At 40.1% G+C, this 18023-nt stretch overlaps 1 protein-coding gene across 1 annotated transcript; it reads right to left on the reverse strand.

The window, feature by feature from the left end:
* Nucleotides 1-8238: 8238 nt before the first annotated feature.
* On the reverse strand, nucleotides 8239-17990 carry LOC146384891 (multidrug and toxin extrusion protein 1-like). Its single transcript, XM_084930328.1, has 16 exons — nucleotides 16070-17990; nucleotides 15468-15569; nucleotides 15310-15378; nucleotides 14939-15087; nucleotides 13876-13918; nucleotides 12936-12980; nucleotides 12732-12829; nucleotides 12353-12450; nucleotides 11729-11910; nucleotides 11545-11653; nucleotides 10940-11015; nucleotides 10482-10551; nucleotides 10256-10388; nucleotides 9681-9775; nucleotides 9540-9603; nucleotides 8239-9466 (listed from the first exon to the last, which is right to left on the reverse strand). Exons 1-16 carry the CDS (start codon nucleotides 16241-16243, stop codon nucleotides 9222-9224), a joined length of 1752 nt encoding a protein of 583 aa, XP_084786454.1. The 5' UTR covers nucleotides 16244-17990; the 3' UTR covers nucleotides 8239-9221.
* Between the last annotated feature and the right edge of the window lie 33 nt (nucleotides 17991-18023).

The raw sequence follows: 18023 nt of genomic DNA on the forward strand, positions 1-18023 counted from the left end.
AAATCAATGGCCTGTAATTCTTTAACACAGTGAAATTTAGGGAGTTTTTTTTAACAGCCTGTATTTAATTGATCTGGTATGCAACCTGATGAAAGTCATTGATTGATAGCAGAAGTTAGGTGAAGATGGAAGACTCACAATAAGAAATTTGGGAGTAATACTGGCCTTTGAGCAGGAAGTAGTTATATAGGAGATATGTAATGGAAACTCGATAAAGCTCAGATACCAGATTAGCTGAGAATCTTGGACCGGTTGTCAGGATCCAGGTTTGCGCTGTGACCTAATAACAGTGATCTTAACAGGAAAAAAAAAAACCCAAATCATGTATATATATTTTTCCTTTTCAGTCAGCAGAAGACACGGCAGGAAACCCAGACTAGATTAAAGTTAATTAAGATTAAGGTTAATTATTGATGGTGTTAACAGGAAGCTTGGACTGTGCTTATTATTGGTAATCGAGTCAGAGAAGATGGATGTTCTGTCATCATTTCTGAGTTGGTTGAATGTGCTTAATTACCGCTTCATGTGAAAGTAGTTCAGCATTTTATCATTTTTATTTATAATTGTTCATTTAATTGGAGGGATTGAAACTGGAACGAATCTGGATTTTAAAGCTATGTTTTGTGAGAGCTAATATACTCAGCTCACAAGAAAAGTATTTATACTCTAAATTTACACATTTTTCTTTTAAAATCAGATTTGACTTTTGCACATGAAATTCTTTTTGTTTTTGTTTTTTTGCCCAGTTGACCGTTAAAATGAAAGTTAAAAACTGATGCCTCAGTGCTAGAGTGGTTCATGTGTTTTTTTTAGGGTTTTTTTAGTACACAGAGCTTAGATATTAAAATGTATCTGTATTAAGTTACATTGTGACAGCATGACTCCAAGCACCTTATTGTCTACATGACAAAGTATTACAAATATTTAAATATATAGCGCATCCATCGATCCTTCCTCTTCTGTTTATCCTTATCAGGGTCCCTGCTGGGGGGGCTGGATCCTAGCTCAGCTACCATATGGTGAGAGGCAGGGTTCACCCTGGACAGGTTGCCAATCTGATGTAGGGCTAACACACCGACAGGCAACCATTCACTGCTTAATCATCAATTGAGCTAACCCCACTAACAGCATGTCTTTGGACTGTGGGAGGAAACTGGGCAGAACCTGCACCAACATGGGGAGAATATGTGAACTCCACACAGAAAACCTGTGGCCAGAGCGTGGAGCCAAACTCAGGACCTTCTTCTTGTGAGGCAACAGTGCTAACCACCATTCCACCATGTGGCCCAAAATATGACAACAGAGAATAAAAACTATTTGTACTGAAAGTGCTGAATACTGACAAAAATGTGCAGGTTTAAACAACATTTCCAATAAATGTTGGGAGACTGTTATGTAACAGGTGTCAAATGACTCAAAAAAGGAAATCTGGCCTTGAACACAGTCTGCTGGCGGTATCACAAAGAAGTTACTTTTTAACTGTGATCATGCAGAGAAAAGAAACAATGTCATCCTGGACTTGAACTGACGATCATAAATAACTAAACAGCTGAAAACGTCTGAACCATGAAAGGGCTGAGTGGGACATCAGTCATTTCCACAAAATTCTCCCTGTTTGCAGAGGAGCTGTTTCATTACATATAAATACACACAGTCACACTTAACAGCTGCTGAGAATAAGCAGAAGTTTGTGATTGTTGGATCATCAAGGGAAAGAGCACCCACTTTCCACTGTGGACAAAGAGGGGACCTCGGTCCACTCCTGACCATGATGGAGTATTCTTCATCTCTGTTACTTCACCACTAGTTTTCTTGATCATGTCTATGGTCCAGCTTCATCAGATGCAGAGTGATACAGAGTATAAATCACACTATTCACGGCTTTCTGCTCCCAGTTCTTTCTCCTGGATTTCTCCCCTTTTGTGAATGAAAATAAAAAACACTTACAGTAAAAACAGTGCATTCAAACTCTGTCTCTTCTTCCGGACCGTGGCTCAGGATGTGACCGTGTTATCTTCTAATACAGTGGCTTGCAAAAGTATTCGCCCCCCTTGAACTTTCCCACATTTTGTCACATTACAGCCACAAACATGAATCAATTTCATTGGAATTCCACGTGAAAGACCAATACAAAGTGGTGTACACGTGAGAAGTGGAACGAAAATCATACAGGATTCCAAACACTTTTTACAAATAAATAACTGCAAAGTGGGGTGTGCGTAATTATCCAGCCCCCTTTGGTCTGAGTGCAGTCAGTTGCCCATAGACATTGCCCAATGAGTGCTAATGACTAAATAGAGTGCACCTGTGTGTAATCTAATGTCAGTACTAGGGGTGAAACGATATACAAAATTCACGGTTCGGTTCGATACTTTGGTGTCACGGTTCGATATTTTTTCAATACAAAAAAAAAAATGTTCATGCCTTTTTAATTTGTCATTTAATAAAATTATAAATATATATTTTAACTCAAAAGCACAGTTTTTAAATTTAATGTTGCTGAAACAACAAAGTAATAAAGAAAATAAATATATCTGATTGAGGAATCACTCATCTTTGGAAAAGAGAGTTTATTACAGAGAAATGGCTCTTTCCAAAATAAAAGCTATACTATACGCTTCTTCTGGGGTATACTCTCAGCAGCATATTAAACATATCAGGTCCCCATAAGGAGAATCATGTGCTAACGGCTGTCTAAATGACTCGGGTAAAGTTTGTAGCATGCGTGCTTGTTGTTTTTGTCTGCTTCCACTTGTCTTTGCACTAGGATGATGTCGGCGTAAATGTGCAGTCATATTCGTTGTGTTCCCACTAGTGCTGTCAACGTCAATCTCGTTGAAATGACGTTAACGCCACAACACGGCAAATCTCCGTTAACGAGCTACCGATCGCCCCGCGTGTGGGGCTGGACGGCCAACACGTTAACGAGCTAACTGCGCTAACACACTAGTTCCCACCAATGTAATTGAGCATTGCGTGGCACATCCAACATATTGTTTTACTTTAGTCCATGACGCGCTTACCTTCAGGGTCATACGTCACATGAAAGCCAAAATAGTTCCAAAGGCCAGATCTGAATGAGGGTGGGGGAGGTTCAATTTGCCATGTTGCAATGAGAGCTTAGCTTCTGTCTCGCTACCTTGCCCTGCGCTCAGTGAATCTGCGTTCGACTACTCCGCCTAGGCTGCACTGTCGAGCGCAGATCCACTGAGCGCTCAACACAGACAGCATCGTCAGAAGGAAAGTTGATAAAATAAATTAAAAATTTTGTATTGTTCGATACATATGCGTACTGAACCGAAAGCACTGTATCGAACGGTTCAATATCGATACGAGTATCGTTGCACCCCTAGTCAGTACAAATACAGCTGCTCTGTGACGGCCTCAGAGGTTGTCTAAGAGAATATTGGGAGCAACAACACCATGAAGTCCAAAGAACACACCAGACAGGTCACGGATAAAGTTATTGAGAAATTTAAAACAGGCTTAGGCTACAAAGAGATCCCCCAAGCCTTGAACATCCCACGGAGCACTGTTCAAGCGATCATTCAGAAATGGAAGGAGTATGGCACAACTGTAAACTTACCAACACAAGGCCATCCACCTAAACTCACAGGCCGAACAAGGAGAGCGCTGATCAGAAATGCAGCCAAGAGGCCCATGGTGACTCTGGACGAGCTGCAGAGATCTACAGCTCAGGTGGGAGAATCTGTCTGTAACGGTCTTTTGCATTTGATGTTTGTTAAGCTGTATGTCTGGATTTTGTTCTTTTGCGCCCTCTGGTGGTGAACTGTGTAGGGTACAGTTTTGCTGTTTGGGTCTCCACCCAGACACTTTTTCTTTTGCTAGCGCACATGGTGTCTGCATGCGGCAGCTCACAGTTAGCTCCACACATGGAGAAAATATCATTCAAAGAGTAGAAATAATTGAGAAAGGAGGATAAGGCAATAAGGCCCTAAAGGACTATTTAGCACCTCCTGGATGTCAGCTCATAATGTTTGTGTTTTATTTCCTGTAATTAAGGATTTTTGATTGATTGACACTACTTACAAGAACGCATTTTGATGTGTTTTGTTTTATTGTTTTGTCCGTGAGCAGTTCTCACGGGTTGCCAAGACCAGAATAAACCCTGTTCTATAACTACATCGTGCGTACGTCAATCCTTGAGGGTGCTACACTGTCCATAGGACAACTATTAGTCGTGCACTGCACAAAGTTGGCCTTTATGGAAGAGTGGCAAGAAGAAAGCCATTGTTAACAGAAAACCATAAGAAGTCCCGTTTGCAGTTTGCCACAAGCCATGTGGGGCACACAGCAAACATGTGGAAGAAGGTGCTCTGGTCAGATGAGACCAAAATGGAACTTTTTGGCCAAAATGCAAAACGCTATGTGAGATGGAAAACTAACACTGCACATCACTCTGAACACACCATCCCCACTGTCAAATATGGTGGTGGCAGCATCATGCTCTGGGGGTGCTTCTCTTCAGCAGGGACAGGGAAGCTGGTCAGAGTTGATGGGAAGATGGATGGAGCCAAATACAGGGCAATCTTGGAAGAAAACCTCTTGGAGTCTGCAAAAGACTTGAGACTGGGGTGGAGGTTCACCTTCCAGCAGGACCTCGACCCTAAACATAAAGCCAGGGCAACAATGGAATGGTTTAAAACAAAACATATCCATGTGTTAGAATGGCCCAGTCAAAGTCCAGATCTAAATCCAATCGAGAATCTGTGGCAAGATCTGAAAACTGCTGTTCACAAACGCTGTCCATCTAATCTGACTGAGCTGGAGCTGTTCTGCAAAGAAGAATGGGCAAGGATTTCAGTCTCTAGATGTGCAAAGCTGGTAGAGACATACCCTAAAAGACTGGCAGCTGTAACTGCAGCAAAAGGTGGTTCTACAAAGTATTGACTCAGGGGGCTGAATAATTATGCACACCCCACTTTGCAGTTATTTATTTGTAAAAAATGTTTGGAATCATGTATGATTTTCGTTCCACTTCTCACATGTGCACCACTTTGTATTGGTCTTTCACGTGGAATTCCAATAAAATTGATTCATGTTTGTAGCTGTAATGTGACAAAATGTGGAAAAGTTCAAGGGGGCCGAATACTTTTGCAAGCCACTGTATGTGTCCTGTATAACAGGATGTATGTTGAGTCCTGCTCGCTGCCCCAAAATGGGCCCATCGCTTGTCTCAGAGACGCCAGAGTTGTTGAAGACTGGCCAGTCAGTTGGCTTATCTGAACAGTCACCAGGAGGAACAATGTGTGGCGGAGGTGTGGTCCCGGGCGCGGCTGCAGGGGAGGAGTGGTGCGGTGAGCTCAACGGGGCGGTGCTGGAGACGCAGGTGAAAACAGCTGATGGCGTTTTGGACTGATGATGGTTTCCTTCCCTTTTATAGTGAGACGGGAGAGGAGCGGAGGAGAGCGGGAAATCAGCTGAGACCGACAGCTGTCAGACTGTGGTCGGTCATAACACAGAAAACTATAAATAAATGTGGCATCTGGAGACAAAGACCTGTGCGTGTGTGTACCTGTGTGTAGTGCATTTCACACAATGCCACCATTTCTGTGATCTAACATCAAAGAGACCTGCTTTGGTGATAATTTATTTGAATTTCAGGAGTGAAACCACACCTCGATACACACCCTTCCAGTTCTATATATTCTCCCCCACTTCATTCACATCTTATTAGCAAATGGGGATCTACCCTTTTGCCCTTTGATTCCTTCCTCAAACCGCAACTGGCATTTCACAAAATTCAAAGTGTTTTTAAAGTGATGTCAACTCATTATAATGTTTGACACAAATGCATCATTTTTTTCTTAAGTCAGGACTGCAGTTCCTCTTGGTGCCACTTGAGGCTGGCTGTGTCAGTCCTCAGAGAGACCCATGAACAGCTTAAGGCACTAAAAAGCATTTTCACAGCTTCTGGCATCACTGGATAGTTTCCACTCTGATAATAACTGCATGAAGGATGAACTTTTGAAACCCCATTCTCAGGGATACTCGAGTTAGAGGTATGGCTGCTTTGATTTGTCTGGACGCAGGTAGTTGGATCCGATTGATAACTACAAGGCCTAAAGTCCACTATTTTGAGTCAGTCAGTAGACTTCTTTATTGTTGTGCCACTAGAATTATGCTTTGAGCATTTTTAATGGACAGTCTATCTAGAATTGTCGCTCTAAATAGTCAATATCTGTACTCGTGTTTTGTACCCACACAGCTCACTAACAAACGTTAGCTGGTATTTCAGCACGCTATCCTTTCATGTAAGTGTGTTCACCGCTGGCTAAAAACAACAAAAGGTCGACTAACATTACTCTATCTGTGAGTCCTACTGTGGGGCGGCCCCCAAGTGGGCCATAAAAGTACTGCAGTAATGAGAGAAATTCCTTTTTAAGTTACTTCCAAATATCTTAAGTTACATATTTATATACATTATGTCCAAATTTGTACATTTTATTTATATAAAAAGTGAATTTAAACTGGTAACAGGAGGTGGTTAGTTAGTTACTATTACTCATTACTCTGACCTAAATTTACTGAAGCTTGAGCACAGTCAGGTCACTGATGGAATCGAAAACTCCAGAGGGGAAATCACGCCAGTCTAAAGGTAGGTGTTACCATGGCAATAACGTCTTGTTGTGAAGATGAAAGAGTCATGCAGTAGAGGAGCAGTTTATTGGCAACACCTGTTAACTGTGATTGTATCCAGTGTGCTGCAGCCATGATACCAACCAGATACAGTTCTTCAGTTAAGCTTCACAATCCGATCTCCGATTCATTCCTCTTAGGAAAAAAGGAAACATAATTAGACAGACACTGCAAAATTAAAACAATTCTTTAATTACGTGACTATAACACGTAATTAAAGAATTACGTATCCACTTAACACACTTTTTACGGCAACAGCTACACCCTTTTTGCGCATGTTCTTCCTTTTTCAGCTATTTATTAATAAGTGACCTTTATGTATATATATGCCTGTATATATTGTGCTATTCTTAGTTAGTGTATTGTCTGTCTTTGTTAATGGTTGTTTATAATGGAGCACTGTAACGAAAAAGAATGTCCCCTAGGGATCAATAAAGTATTCTGATTCTGATAAATCTTCTTTGGTATTTGTATCCTTTTACACAGAGAAATCAGTTATTCAATATGTTTTGGGGACATGCTGACAAAGGCATTGTATGCACACAAAATGTATTTTGTGTGCATACAAAACACTACATATACAGAGTGTTGAGGAGTAACGGAATACATGTACCGCCGTTATGTATTTAAAATACAAAATATGAGTAACTGTATTCCGTTACAGTTACCGTTTAAAAAGGTGGTATTTAGAATACAGTTACTTTGTTGAAATAAATGGATTACACTGCGGTATTTTCCTGTTTCATATTGTGGCGGGTCAGGACTGTTTGGGTTTTGTTTGACAGCTATGTTCTGTTGTTCCAGGCGGCAGCGTTACGGTTGCCATGGTTACATGGCGACACTCTCTCTCTCTCTGCGACTGTGTGTTTCCTGGGTGAGAGAGCGCCTTTTTGTTGTTGTTGTTGTTGTGCTAAGCTAACAGGCAGAATGCTACAGGTAGCCTCATGGGCAGTGTAGTCCGTGTTGCAGGGAGAATGGACCGCGATACCCGTTATGTGTCTGTGAGCGCGAGGAGGGAGAAAAAGGATAGTGGAAAAGTACGAGCTGTCATCGAGCAATAATGGGAGCTGGAAGCATGTAAATATAATAAACACTGCAGCTAAGAAGAGTGCCTGACGAGCCCAGTTGTAAGTAAGCTATTAAGACTCGTCTGTACACTGTGTTCGTGTTTTCCTCCGAAAACAATAAGTTCCGCTGGAGCAGCCTTTCAATGCCTCTCTCTGTCTCTTGCAAGAAAAGTTGACCCACACAACAAAGTAAAGCTATTTTTCAGCTACGAGCCGACACGGACCCCGCCGTATTAGTCAGAGGTCTCTTTACTACGGTTCGGAGCCGCGGACCTTCAGTAATAGTAATAAATCACACAGCAATAGTACATTCACGTAGTTGTAAAAAGCATGATAATATATTAAGTAATCCAAAGTATTCAGAATACGTTACTGTCATTGAGTAACGTAACGGAATACTTTACATTATACATTTTGGGGCATGTATTCTGTAATGGAATACATTTTAAAAGTAACCTTCCCAACACTGTATATACAACAATAACCCCAAGGTTCATGCAGGAACCCTCAACTAAAAAACAAACAAAACTGTCACTGGAGTTCTTCTGTTTTGGTCAAGTAACTTCGACCCTTTATTGACAAAACGAGTACAGTTAAACAATATTTCTATAAATCATTACTGGAAGACATCCCACTTTTCGTACCACAGTCATAGTTTTATTCTGAAAATACAGACTGTAAAGAATGTTACTTTAGTATTAAAACATCAGTATCTTCCTTCCACCAAAACAGACCAAGTGCCCAATCTGGAACCAGTTCCACCCTACAATAAAAGTTTTTTGTTCTGTTATATTCTGTTCTCAAACTGAAATGTGGCCTGGATCTCACTGTCCTGCACCAACACTGGACAAAGGTCAGCTAAAAAAGTTATATAGTGTGTAAAGATGCACAGTGCTTTCTTTTTGCCTACAAGAGCAGGCCTAGTCCCAGTGAACAGAGCGTGCTTTTGTGTTTCCTTGTCTTAACCCTTCCTAAGATGTACATGAAGGAAAGAGGTGGACTGCTCCAACAGTTGCAAGAAAGGATACACAGGTTTATCAGTGATGTTTAAAAGGAGTGTGACTAACTGTATGCAAACAATATCTTTAAAGTTGCTACATACTGCTACAGTGTGAATGGAATTACAGTAAAATATAAAATGAAATGAGAGGACTGGACGCTTTATAAAATGTGCATTAAATTATTTGCAGGTTCTGTATGTTACAAGTTGACTGTAAAAATATCATCAAACTGATTATCATTATCAAACAGTGGCCTCATTTTACACACATTTTCATTAAAGGCCTTAATAAAGCTGTCCTTTGTTTACTACATATTCCGCCCTTTTCATCTTATTGAATTCATCTCTGTGGCCGGACAGTGTAAGACGGGGCACAGACTGCACACAGCTGTTCCTCTGTTGAATCAACAGTGTAGGTAACCCTCCCACAAAAGAAGGTGCATGTTTATTACTTAGATAACCTTTGTGCTTTTTGTCCGACTGTCCACTTCGCATCATTTCAGCAGTGGAGTGAGGATGGTGTTGGTAATGACTCCAGCAGCGAGGATGAGGATCATGATGAGTATTGCCAGGCCGCGCCGTAACACCAGCTGTGACACTGACAGAACATCTCCCACTGTAGTGGTGTTGGTGGTTTTACTCTCTTCTGGTATTTGCATCTCCATGTATACGTGGTCCACCCCGGCGCTCTCACCACTGGATGCAATAGTACTGATTGGGGTCTCGATGTGATTAGAGTCTAGGGTTTGGAAAGAGAAGTATTGATAAGACACTGTAATAACGGGAATGTTTCAGCCAGTTTTCCCACTCACCTCTATTTTCCATCTTGATCGTGTCTTTTTCTTCTTTGACGCGGACTCCTGCTCGCACTTCGGCCTGATCAGACACAACAGTTAATGACATGCTTTGATGAATGAAAGTGTGATAAACTGTCAATAGATGCAGGTGTGCACCTCTTCAGCAGCCTTCTTCCAATCGAGTTTGCACAAAAATGTGATGAAAAAGATCGACTGCACTAACACGCAAACCGTAAGGCCTGTCCAAAATCCTACAGCAGAAAAAACAGAAGAAGAAGAGTTTTAATGGGTTGCCTGCTTGTCAGGCTAGGGGTACATTTAATTTCTGACTGCAGCACACATTTGTGCCAATACAGCTGTAACCTGAAAGACACAACATGCAGTGATTGTCGCTTTCGCATGCCGTCAGCAGTATATGCATCATTTTAATGAAAGACAATTTAAGGTAAGATTAGATAAAGAATACTGTCTAAAAATGTTTCATTTAAAAGGTTAAAGATTTAATTTTTCCCATTAGTACTTTGTTTTCTTTACATCTAATGTATTTATTTTTCTATGTAATTGTAATTCTGAGCATTTTGTATTTCATGATTTTGTGTAAAACTGTAAATAATCACTGAAAGATGACAACAACAGCAAATAATATTTTCTCTTATCTTGAATGTCACATTAATTTACTGTGAAGGAAAATAAAAGAACTTGGAATGACTTCACTGCTCTGCCACCCTCACCTACAACTCCCATTTCGGCTGCAAACATCAGGGACACGCCAGTGGGTAAGCCAATAAAGTAGTACCCGATCAGGTTACACAGAGCACCAACCGACTGCTTTCCTACACCTCTGACAACTCCTCCAGTCACGCCCTGTAAACACAAACACAGATTTCTCTGAATCACATTTTATATTTTTCAGTATTAGCCTAAAATGTCCATCGCTGCTGTAAAATCATTTCTTACCGCAATTGCATCACCAAGATGCAAGAAACCAAACACCAACATGATGTCAGAAACCCTCTGCAAAATATCACTAAAAAAAATGTGCAGTTAAAATACAGTCAAACACCATGAAGCATACACAAACTTAATGAAAACAACCTTCAATGCAATGAGCTACATGTAACATGAAATTATTTGATCATTGTGTTCATTTTTATCTAATCAACAATGTAAACCAGGCTTGTTTCAGTTAATGAAATGGACACTGGGACAAAGGGGTGAATAACAAGCGTAACTGTTTTTTTAATTTGGCACCAGTATGTGTCTGTGAGTCAGCATGAAAGTTAAAGCCTTACTTAACATTCAACAGTTCAAGCAGCCACATAAAACAACCTGATGTGACCTATACAAGAATACCAAAATAAGTAACGGAGAAACTCGTCCTAGAGTAGAGGTTAAAGGTCAGAAATTATACTTACAGCTCTGAGGTGAAAATGTATCCAATTACATTTTTACAAGCACAGAAAATAGCGCTGACAAAGCACGCTATTATGACTGCAACGAGAAAAAGAAACCAGAATAAAATGCATTACACTCTTTTAAAATCATTCAATTTTAATATTGGAGGAAAAAGCGATGACAAGAACACAGAAAGCACTTTAAATACAGCAGCCAGGTTTATTAGATTATATTTTTATTGATTTACTCTGATGGGTCAAGAGGACACAGGCAGCCAGTGGATTTAAACCCATGACCTTTTTGCTGTGAAGTGCCTTCCTGCATGGTTTATAGCTCGGTACAGCTTCCTTCCACAGTCCAAAGACATCCATGTTAGGTTAGCTAATGATGGGATAAGCTCCCATCAACAATATGGAATTGGATAAGCTGTTAAGGAGGTGGCAGGACGGATGGATTTATATTTTATTACATTTATGCTTCATATGCTTATTTAACAATATTTTATTCAAAATTTTCTATTCATGAGGCTCAATATGAAATGAAACTAGAGCTGCTACTGCTCAGTTATCAGTATTTTTAGTGCTTTCCATTTGTGTAACACAGACAATAATACGTCGGTTCTTACATGCACAGATGATGGGGACTTTGCTTGACAGCTTGGCCTGCTCGATGTTTCCTGCACCAAGTGCATTCCCAACCCGTACGCTGGCAGCACTAGCAAACCCTAGTGGAATCTATGGAAAAAAATCCATGTGTAATTCCAAAATGTAACACCAAGTCAACATGCAAGCAAAACTGAGTGGAGTTACCATGTATGCTATAATGGACAGCTCGTAGGTTATTGACTGAGCTCCCAACTCGGCCTCACTGATCACACCAGCCAGGAATCCTCCCACTTCAAACATCCACCACTCCAGACAGAGCATGAGCATGCTGGGGACAGCCAGCTTGACAAAGGGTCCCCACTCCTGGAGACAGTCGAGAGACCAACCTGTGGGTCAGAGTGACTCTATATGTCATCTTTCAAACTATTTGTTTAAATTGTAACTTTATGATAGGCCTAGGATCAACAATTACCAATGAAGGATTTACATATATTTGACCTTACCATGAAATGTTATTTAAATCCCACACGTTTTAACTATTACAGAGATGTCTTAAAGTTTATTGAAACCCTCCTGTTAAAGAATAGTAACTGTCACCTACGTAACCTCTCCTCCACACTGCATTACACAGTTATAGAGTATAACTAATTTTATCAAACATTAAGCTCTGGACCAATTAGAATAGACAACTTCAGGTATGAAAGGCCAAAAGCTGAATGATGCAAATTGATGAAATTACTGGACAGAATGTGAAATAAGGCGAACGACACAGCAAAATAAAAACATTTCAGCAAGTTCAAGATTCCCTGTAGAAGTAAAATGACTGACCTGCCCATGTGGCCTTATGTAGACCTCTCAAGTACATGTAAATGAATAAGACTGCTGCCAGCAAATACTGGGAGATGGCATTGGCTGCTGCTGATCCACTTAAAGACAAAAACACCGTAAAAAATAAACATTTAATGCCACATATTTAAAGTGACAATCAAATGAAACGCTATCAACAGAGCTAACCAAACTAAAATTAGAAGGTAATGTAAGTTTTATTTGACTTTTTAGTCATTTAATCTATTGTGCAATCTGTGTTAAATTCACCTAAATTCACTGAATCATTAAATAAAGAATTTAAAACACATTAGTTTTCTTTGACTGAATTGAGAGTTACATTCAACCAATGATGTCACAGGAATGATGGAGGAAAACTTACGCAACACCCAAATCCAGCTGATGGACGAGGACGTAGTTGAATATTGCGTTAAAGACATTTCCGATTGCTCCAGTTATAACTTGAGGCCATATAATTCCCTGTACACCAAATCACAAAATACACATAACATTCATGTTCATGTTTTAAATGAAAAAAACAACTATTAAGGTAATGTTGGGCCATATGCATGTTTAAGCACTGCACCTGATTTTGAAGATACCTCCCCTGCAGCTGGTACATAAAAGCAGCCTGAAGAGAGCAAATATTAAATGATAAGAGACTCATTGACAGAAGTGAAGAACAAATTTGAGCACATGATCGGATCTTAGGTTAATCAGCACGCTAACACTTTTTACTGAACATAATAAACAGCCAAGGCTGAGAAACATGTCAAATGACAATAAGAAGTTACAGTTACTACAGATTCATTGCATTTATATGCCTCCACTGAATGTCATTAACCCTTGTCTACTCTGTCCCAGAGTTTGTGGGATTGCTGTCTGATTTTCTACAATATAAGTGCCTTAATGTGACTGTTGTGAATTGGAGCTGCTAAAAAACTGAACTGAGCTAAGAATTTGGACAGTTAGCTAAGGTCCTTTGAATCTAGGAAAGGCTTGTATGTTGTCCCTGTGCCTGTGGGTCCTCTTTGGGAATTCCAGCTTCCTCCCACAGTCCAGAGACATGCATATTAGGTTAACTGGTGATTTTTAAATTGGCTGGAGATATAAATGTGTTCGTGAATGGTTCGTGTCTCTTCATTAGCCCTGCTATACACTGTGCAGGTTGTACCCTGCCTCTAGACCTGTGACAGCTGGGATAGGTTCCAGTGCCCCTGCAACCCTGATTTGAACAAGTGGAAGAAAATTTACGGATGGCTTGAACTGAATCCTCTGGGAATAATGAGTGTTTGATGTTAATATATTGTAATAACAACCTAAAACGTTAAGCTGCTTCTGGAGAAAAAGTCGTCATCAACCAAGATCAGCAGGCGTCAAACATGAAAGACTGCACAAACCTAACCATGTGTAAATCTATTAAACTGTTAAGAACTTTGAATCTGGAACAGAGATCTAACCGATCTTTTAGCCGTGCTGAAATTGGTTATTTAACACCTTTCAAAACTGTGTCAAATCAAACTCACCGGCAGAGCAGGCATGAAGATCTTCACATAGAGCTGGGAAAGGCTTCATGTGGAAATGAAAAGACAAAATAAGCCTGCAACACTGTTGATGCACATAAATTATGGGCACATTGCATTTTGCTTGTTCTTTTACTTCATTCTGTTTCCTACTTTGGTAAACAACAGTGACTTCATTGTGTTATGCTGTAAAATAAACCCTGTGTGACCAATGATGATGCTTCATTTTTGAACTTATCAGATCCAACTAATCCCAAATAGTTTAGACAAACTGAAAATGCATCTCAGGTCTCGGGATGTCAATTACGTTTTTTGCAACTTTACCCAAAAGTCGAGACATGTTATTGGCATGTTAACATAGCATGTAGTCTGAGACCCTGCTGGGCTGTAAACCAGTACACAAATCTAACCAGTTATTCCTCACAGGTCAGTAATGATGAACCCTAAACTCACTTGCATAGAAAGCTGAGTGACTTTGACAGCTGACATGCAAATTGCTGTTTTCCTGAGTTTAATTTTAAAGCCCTGCAAGTACAAAGTTAAATATTTCCATAATCTGTGTGAAGAGGTCATAATTTGTTCTCCTGAATGAAAAATTCATGCCTTTGCATTACTGAATTCACATATTTGTGTTATGTTTAGAAAAAAGTCAGTGAACGGTAAACAGTAAGAACCAGCACACTGACAGTTCAGATTAAAAACTGAACAACGGTGGTGAAGAAAGTGGAGGATTTAGCAGTTAAACAGACATTTCTAGTCTATGATACTTCAACAAGTGAACAAAACTGGTTTAAAAATATTTTTACACAGCTGGTACCACAGTTCTTTTTCTTTTTGGCTTTAGCTAAAATCTTTGTTCAGAAAAAGGTCTGAATTTTCCAGTGCTCAGTTAACTGTTCACTGCCACTGCAGGTATAATGTGCTTTTAGATTACTGCATTGTTTTGCACAAACTAACAGTGCGTGGCATTTTGCATAACTTGAGTTATTTTAAGAGTGAGACAAACACATGCTCAGCAGTGTCACAACATCCACGCGTCTGTTATTGCTGGTTAATAATGGCTCACCTGGCGACCTCTGGACTCTGCTTGACAGCAAGTAGGAGAGGCTCAGTGTTGATGAGGATGGCCCAACAAGGGAAACAGGCCAGCAGCAGAATCAGAACTCCCCTCTGGAGAATCACACCCACACGCTTCAAGTTACCGCTCCCATACGTCTGCGTGAAACAGGTAGACAGACGCTCGGGTGAGAAAAGTTGGAAAACACAGAATCCCACCAAAGAACAAGGGTATGACTGATCAAAGAAAAATAACTCCACACAAAAGCTCAGTGTTGAGATGTTTAAAAGGGGATTCCAGGAGAACCTGGGAACCCAGCTGTGCTGCTTGTGTTTGTCTTGGTTACACAAATAAAGTGAAAGCTCCGGTGAGGACCCTACCTGAGATATGAGGGTATCACAAGTTAACGACAAACCGGTGCCAATGGAAATACCAGTGACGTTAACTACCTGCAAACAAAACACAACATGCATAAACTGGGGTAAAAAATGATGCATATTTACAGTTCAACAACAAAGGCACTGAAATGTCTGCTCACCGCAATTGATAATGCTACAGCTGCAAGTTCAGTTTTCCCCAGGTGACCACAGAACACCGTGCTGACAAAACCGATCATGAAAATCATCAACTGGGAAATGACCTGAAGCACAGAAGAGGAGATACTGACTCTGTGTTGTATTTAGAAATACATTTAAAGGAAACATAAATAAGTAATGAATATGGTTAAAACATTTAGTAACTTAAAGATGTTAAACATTTAAGAAATATTGAAGCAAATGTATGTTGTTGAGGTTTAAGCAAAATCTGGGCTAATTTGACATATAATCCAAATAAGCCATAAAAACACAATTAATGCATCTAAAATTAAATAAACATGATGCCAAACCTGTCTAAGCAACTAAACAGGTATAAACAGCTCGGTCCTAAAGTTTAGTTTAAACAAACGGGACGAGATATAACACAGTCTTAAGAACGAGTCCCAAGTTTACTGACACATGGCACAACCTCTGTAGTAAATCAGCTCTTCCTGTCAGTAACATCACACAGAGAGCGACAAACAGGGATGCCAAATAATGTCAGAATAAAAACACCACTACAGTTAAATATAGCTATTCAGTTGTTGTGTCCACACAGTCTTACCACTGGTCCCGCTAGTTTGAAAAGTTGCACAAGCTCATTGCGGTAAACTGTCGGAATGAATCCAGGGACACATTTCTGGCAACAGCCGCGGGAGCTCTGTGCCGCTTCACCTTCCTTTAAATCCCCCCTCGCTGCCTCTGTGCATTTTCCTGCTGTTTTTACCGAAGCGTCCATAATTTAACAGATCCAGGTGTTCTCTGCAAACAGCCGGACTGCTCTCTGTCACTGCTTCGCACTCAGCAGCTACTGTATCTAGTAGAGGCTGATGTTTTGATAACGGGATCACGATGAGGAGGGGCCAGACACGTGCTGTAAGTTGAGGAGTGTCCTCGTGCATGTGTATACTGCTGCTGGGTAGTTTGGGAGTGTTTACACTTGTAAATAGCGCGTGCCACAGCACGGCGACAGACCCGCTAAGTGTGTGTTTAACACTCTCTGTCTAATCTACGGGGAAGGAAGAGAAACCAAACAAACAATTTTTATTTTAGTTCAGTAATTGGAAAAAAGATAAAAAATCTAGGTGGACAATAATTTCATAACAGTAGAAGTATGGGTGCAAAAAAAACAGAGAACAGTCTTCCTCACACTGACTTGCATAAAGTTCGGTCCTCAAACTAATATACATCAACATACTTTCATCAGAAAAAATGTTGAAAATTAATATTTTTTGCAGGTCAGACTGTCTGCAGAGTCCGTATGCGATGCTGGATTGTTTTGCATCTGGGCAACTTTGGTTCAGGTGGTTGAGCAGGTTGTCTTGCAGGATCCTTGGGTACTGACCCCCGAGTTTACCCCCAAGTGTGTGTGTGTGTGTGAAATTGTAAGAAAGTCCTTAGGTATAGATAAAAGCAATATATGAACGTGTGTGTTTGGGTCAGCTGAGTAGGAAGGTGCTACACATAGCGGCATGGCTGCTTTGTTTGACAGGCGCACAGACACAGATAGCTGTAGCTGGCCTGGTTTCTCCCTCTGACCTATCCTCACTCCTGTGTTTGTGTTGTTGGTGCCTTTTAAACAATTTTATCAGAATGGCATGATAAATAATAATACAGTGTGTTGTTCGCCTGCCCAAGAGACCGTGCATTATTTGTATATTACTTAGCACTTAGGAGGTATCTGTAGCTATAAGATGGTAATATCACAACATTCCTCTTTTATATACAGAGTATGTTTTTAACTCTTGAAAATGACTCTGAACAAGGTTATGCAAGTGGTGCAGGACTTCCATAAATATTAACATAGAGAGAAAAGACTGGAAATATTGATAAATGATAACTAAATAATGGGTAAATAAACAAAAAAAACTAACTAACAGTATACTATATGTAGATTAATTGTAAAATATTGGTCAAATTAAAGTTTTTTTTTATTTTATTTATGTACAGATTTTTAATGTATTTATTTCGGCGTGAGTCATTTCGATCTTCTACGTCTCATGTTCACTACACCTGAATACGTCTTAGTCTAGGAATACAATTACAGGGTGTTTTATAATGTTGATAAAGATTATCTACCAGTAAGAGGTTTAGTTTAAGAAATTAATCTGGCTTAACTAGACTTATCATGGGAAAGTCACCTAAATTAGAGTGGCCCCCAGTAAGAGCTTTCCTTCATGATTAAAAAAGTGCCTGCTGGACTGACACAGCATTTCCACAAGGATAGTCTTTACAGCTGGTGGTTAAAGTGAGCACCTTCAGTTAATGAAGCTGTTTCTTCATGTAGCTGGTGCTACAGAAGTACAAAGTAAGCAAGGGGCAGCTAACTTCAAATGTAGTGTCTGAAACTGCTCAGCAAATTTCACCAAACACAAACTGTTACACATAAACCGCACAGTTTGGCACACGCTGTGTCTGCGAGCCACAGCTGTTCCAGCTGTCTACAGTCGCCATAGTAAATAACTGGCAATGAGTCATTCACATCACTGTGGAGGAATTAAAATCAGCTTGCAAAAAAA

This window comes from Perissodus microlepis, chromosome 6 (assembly GCF_051167445.1).
Source record: "Perissodus microlepis isolate ML-2025 ecotype Zambia chromosome 6, ASM5116744v1, whole genome shotgun sequence".
Taxonomy (NCBI): domain Eukaryota; kingdom Metazoa; phylum Chordata; class Actinopteri; order Cichliformes; family Cichlidae; genus Perissodus; species Perissodus microlepis.

Bases quoted from the DNA above. Each gene is read 5' to 3' on its own strand.
- LOC146384891 (XM_084930328.1), bottom strand. From the start codon at position 16,243: ATGGACGCTTCGGTAAAAACAGCAGGAAAATGCACAGAGGCAGCGAGG. The intron at 13,919-14,938 runs GTGAGCCATTAT...TTCCACATGAAG, and splicing joins CAGAGTCCAGAGGTCGCCAG to CCTTTCCCAGCTCTATGTGA. The intron at 9,604-9,680 runs GTGCACACCTGC...GTGTCTGATCAG, and splicing joins GGAAGAAGGCTGCTGAAGAG to GCCGAAGTGCGAGCAGGAGT.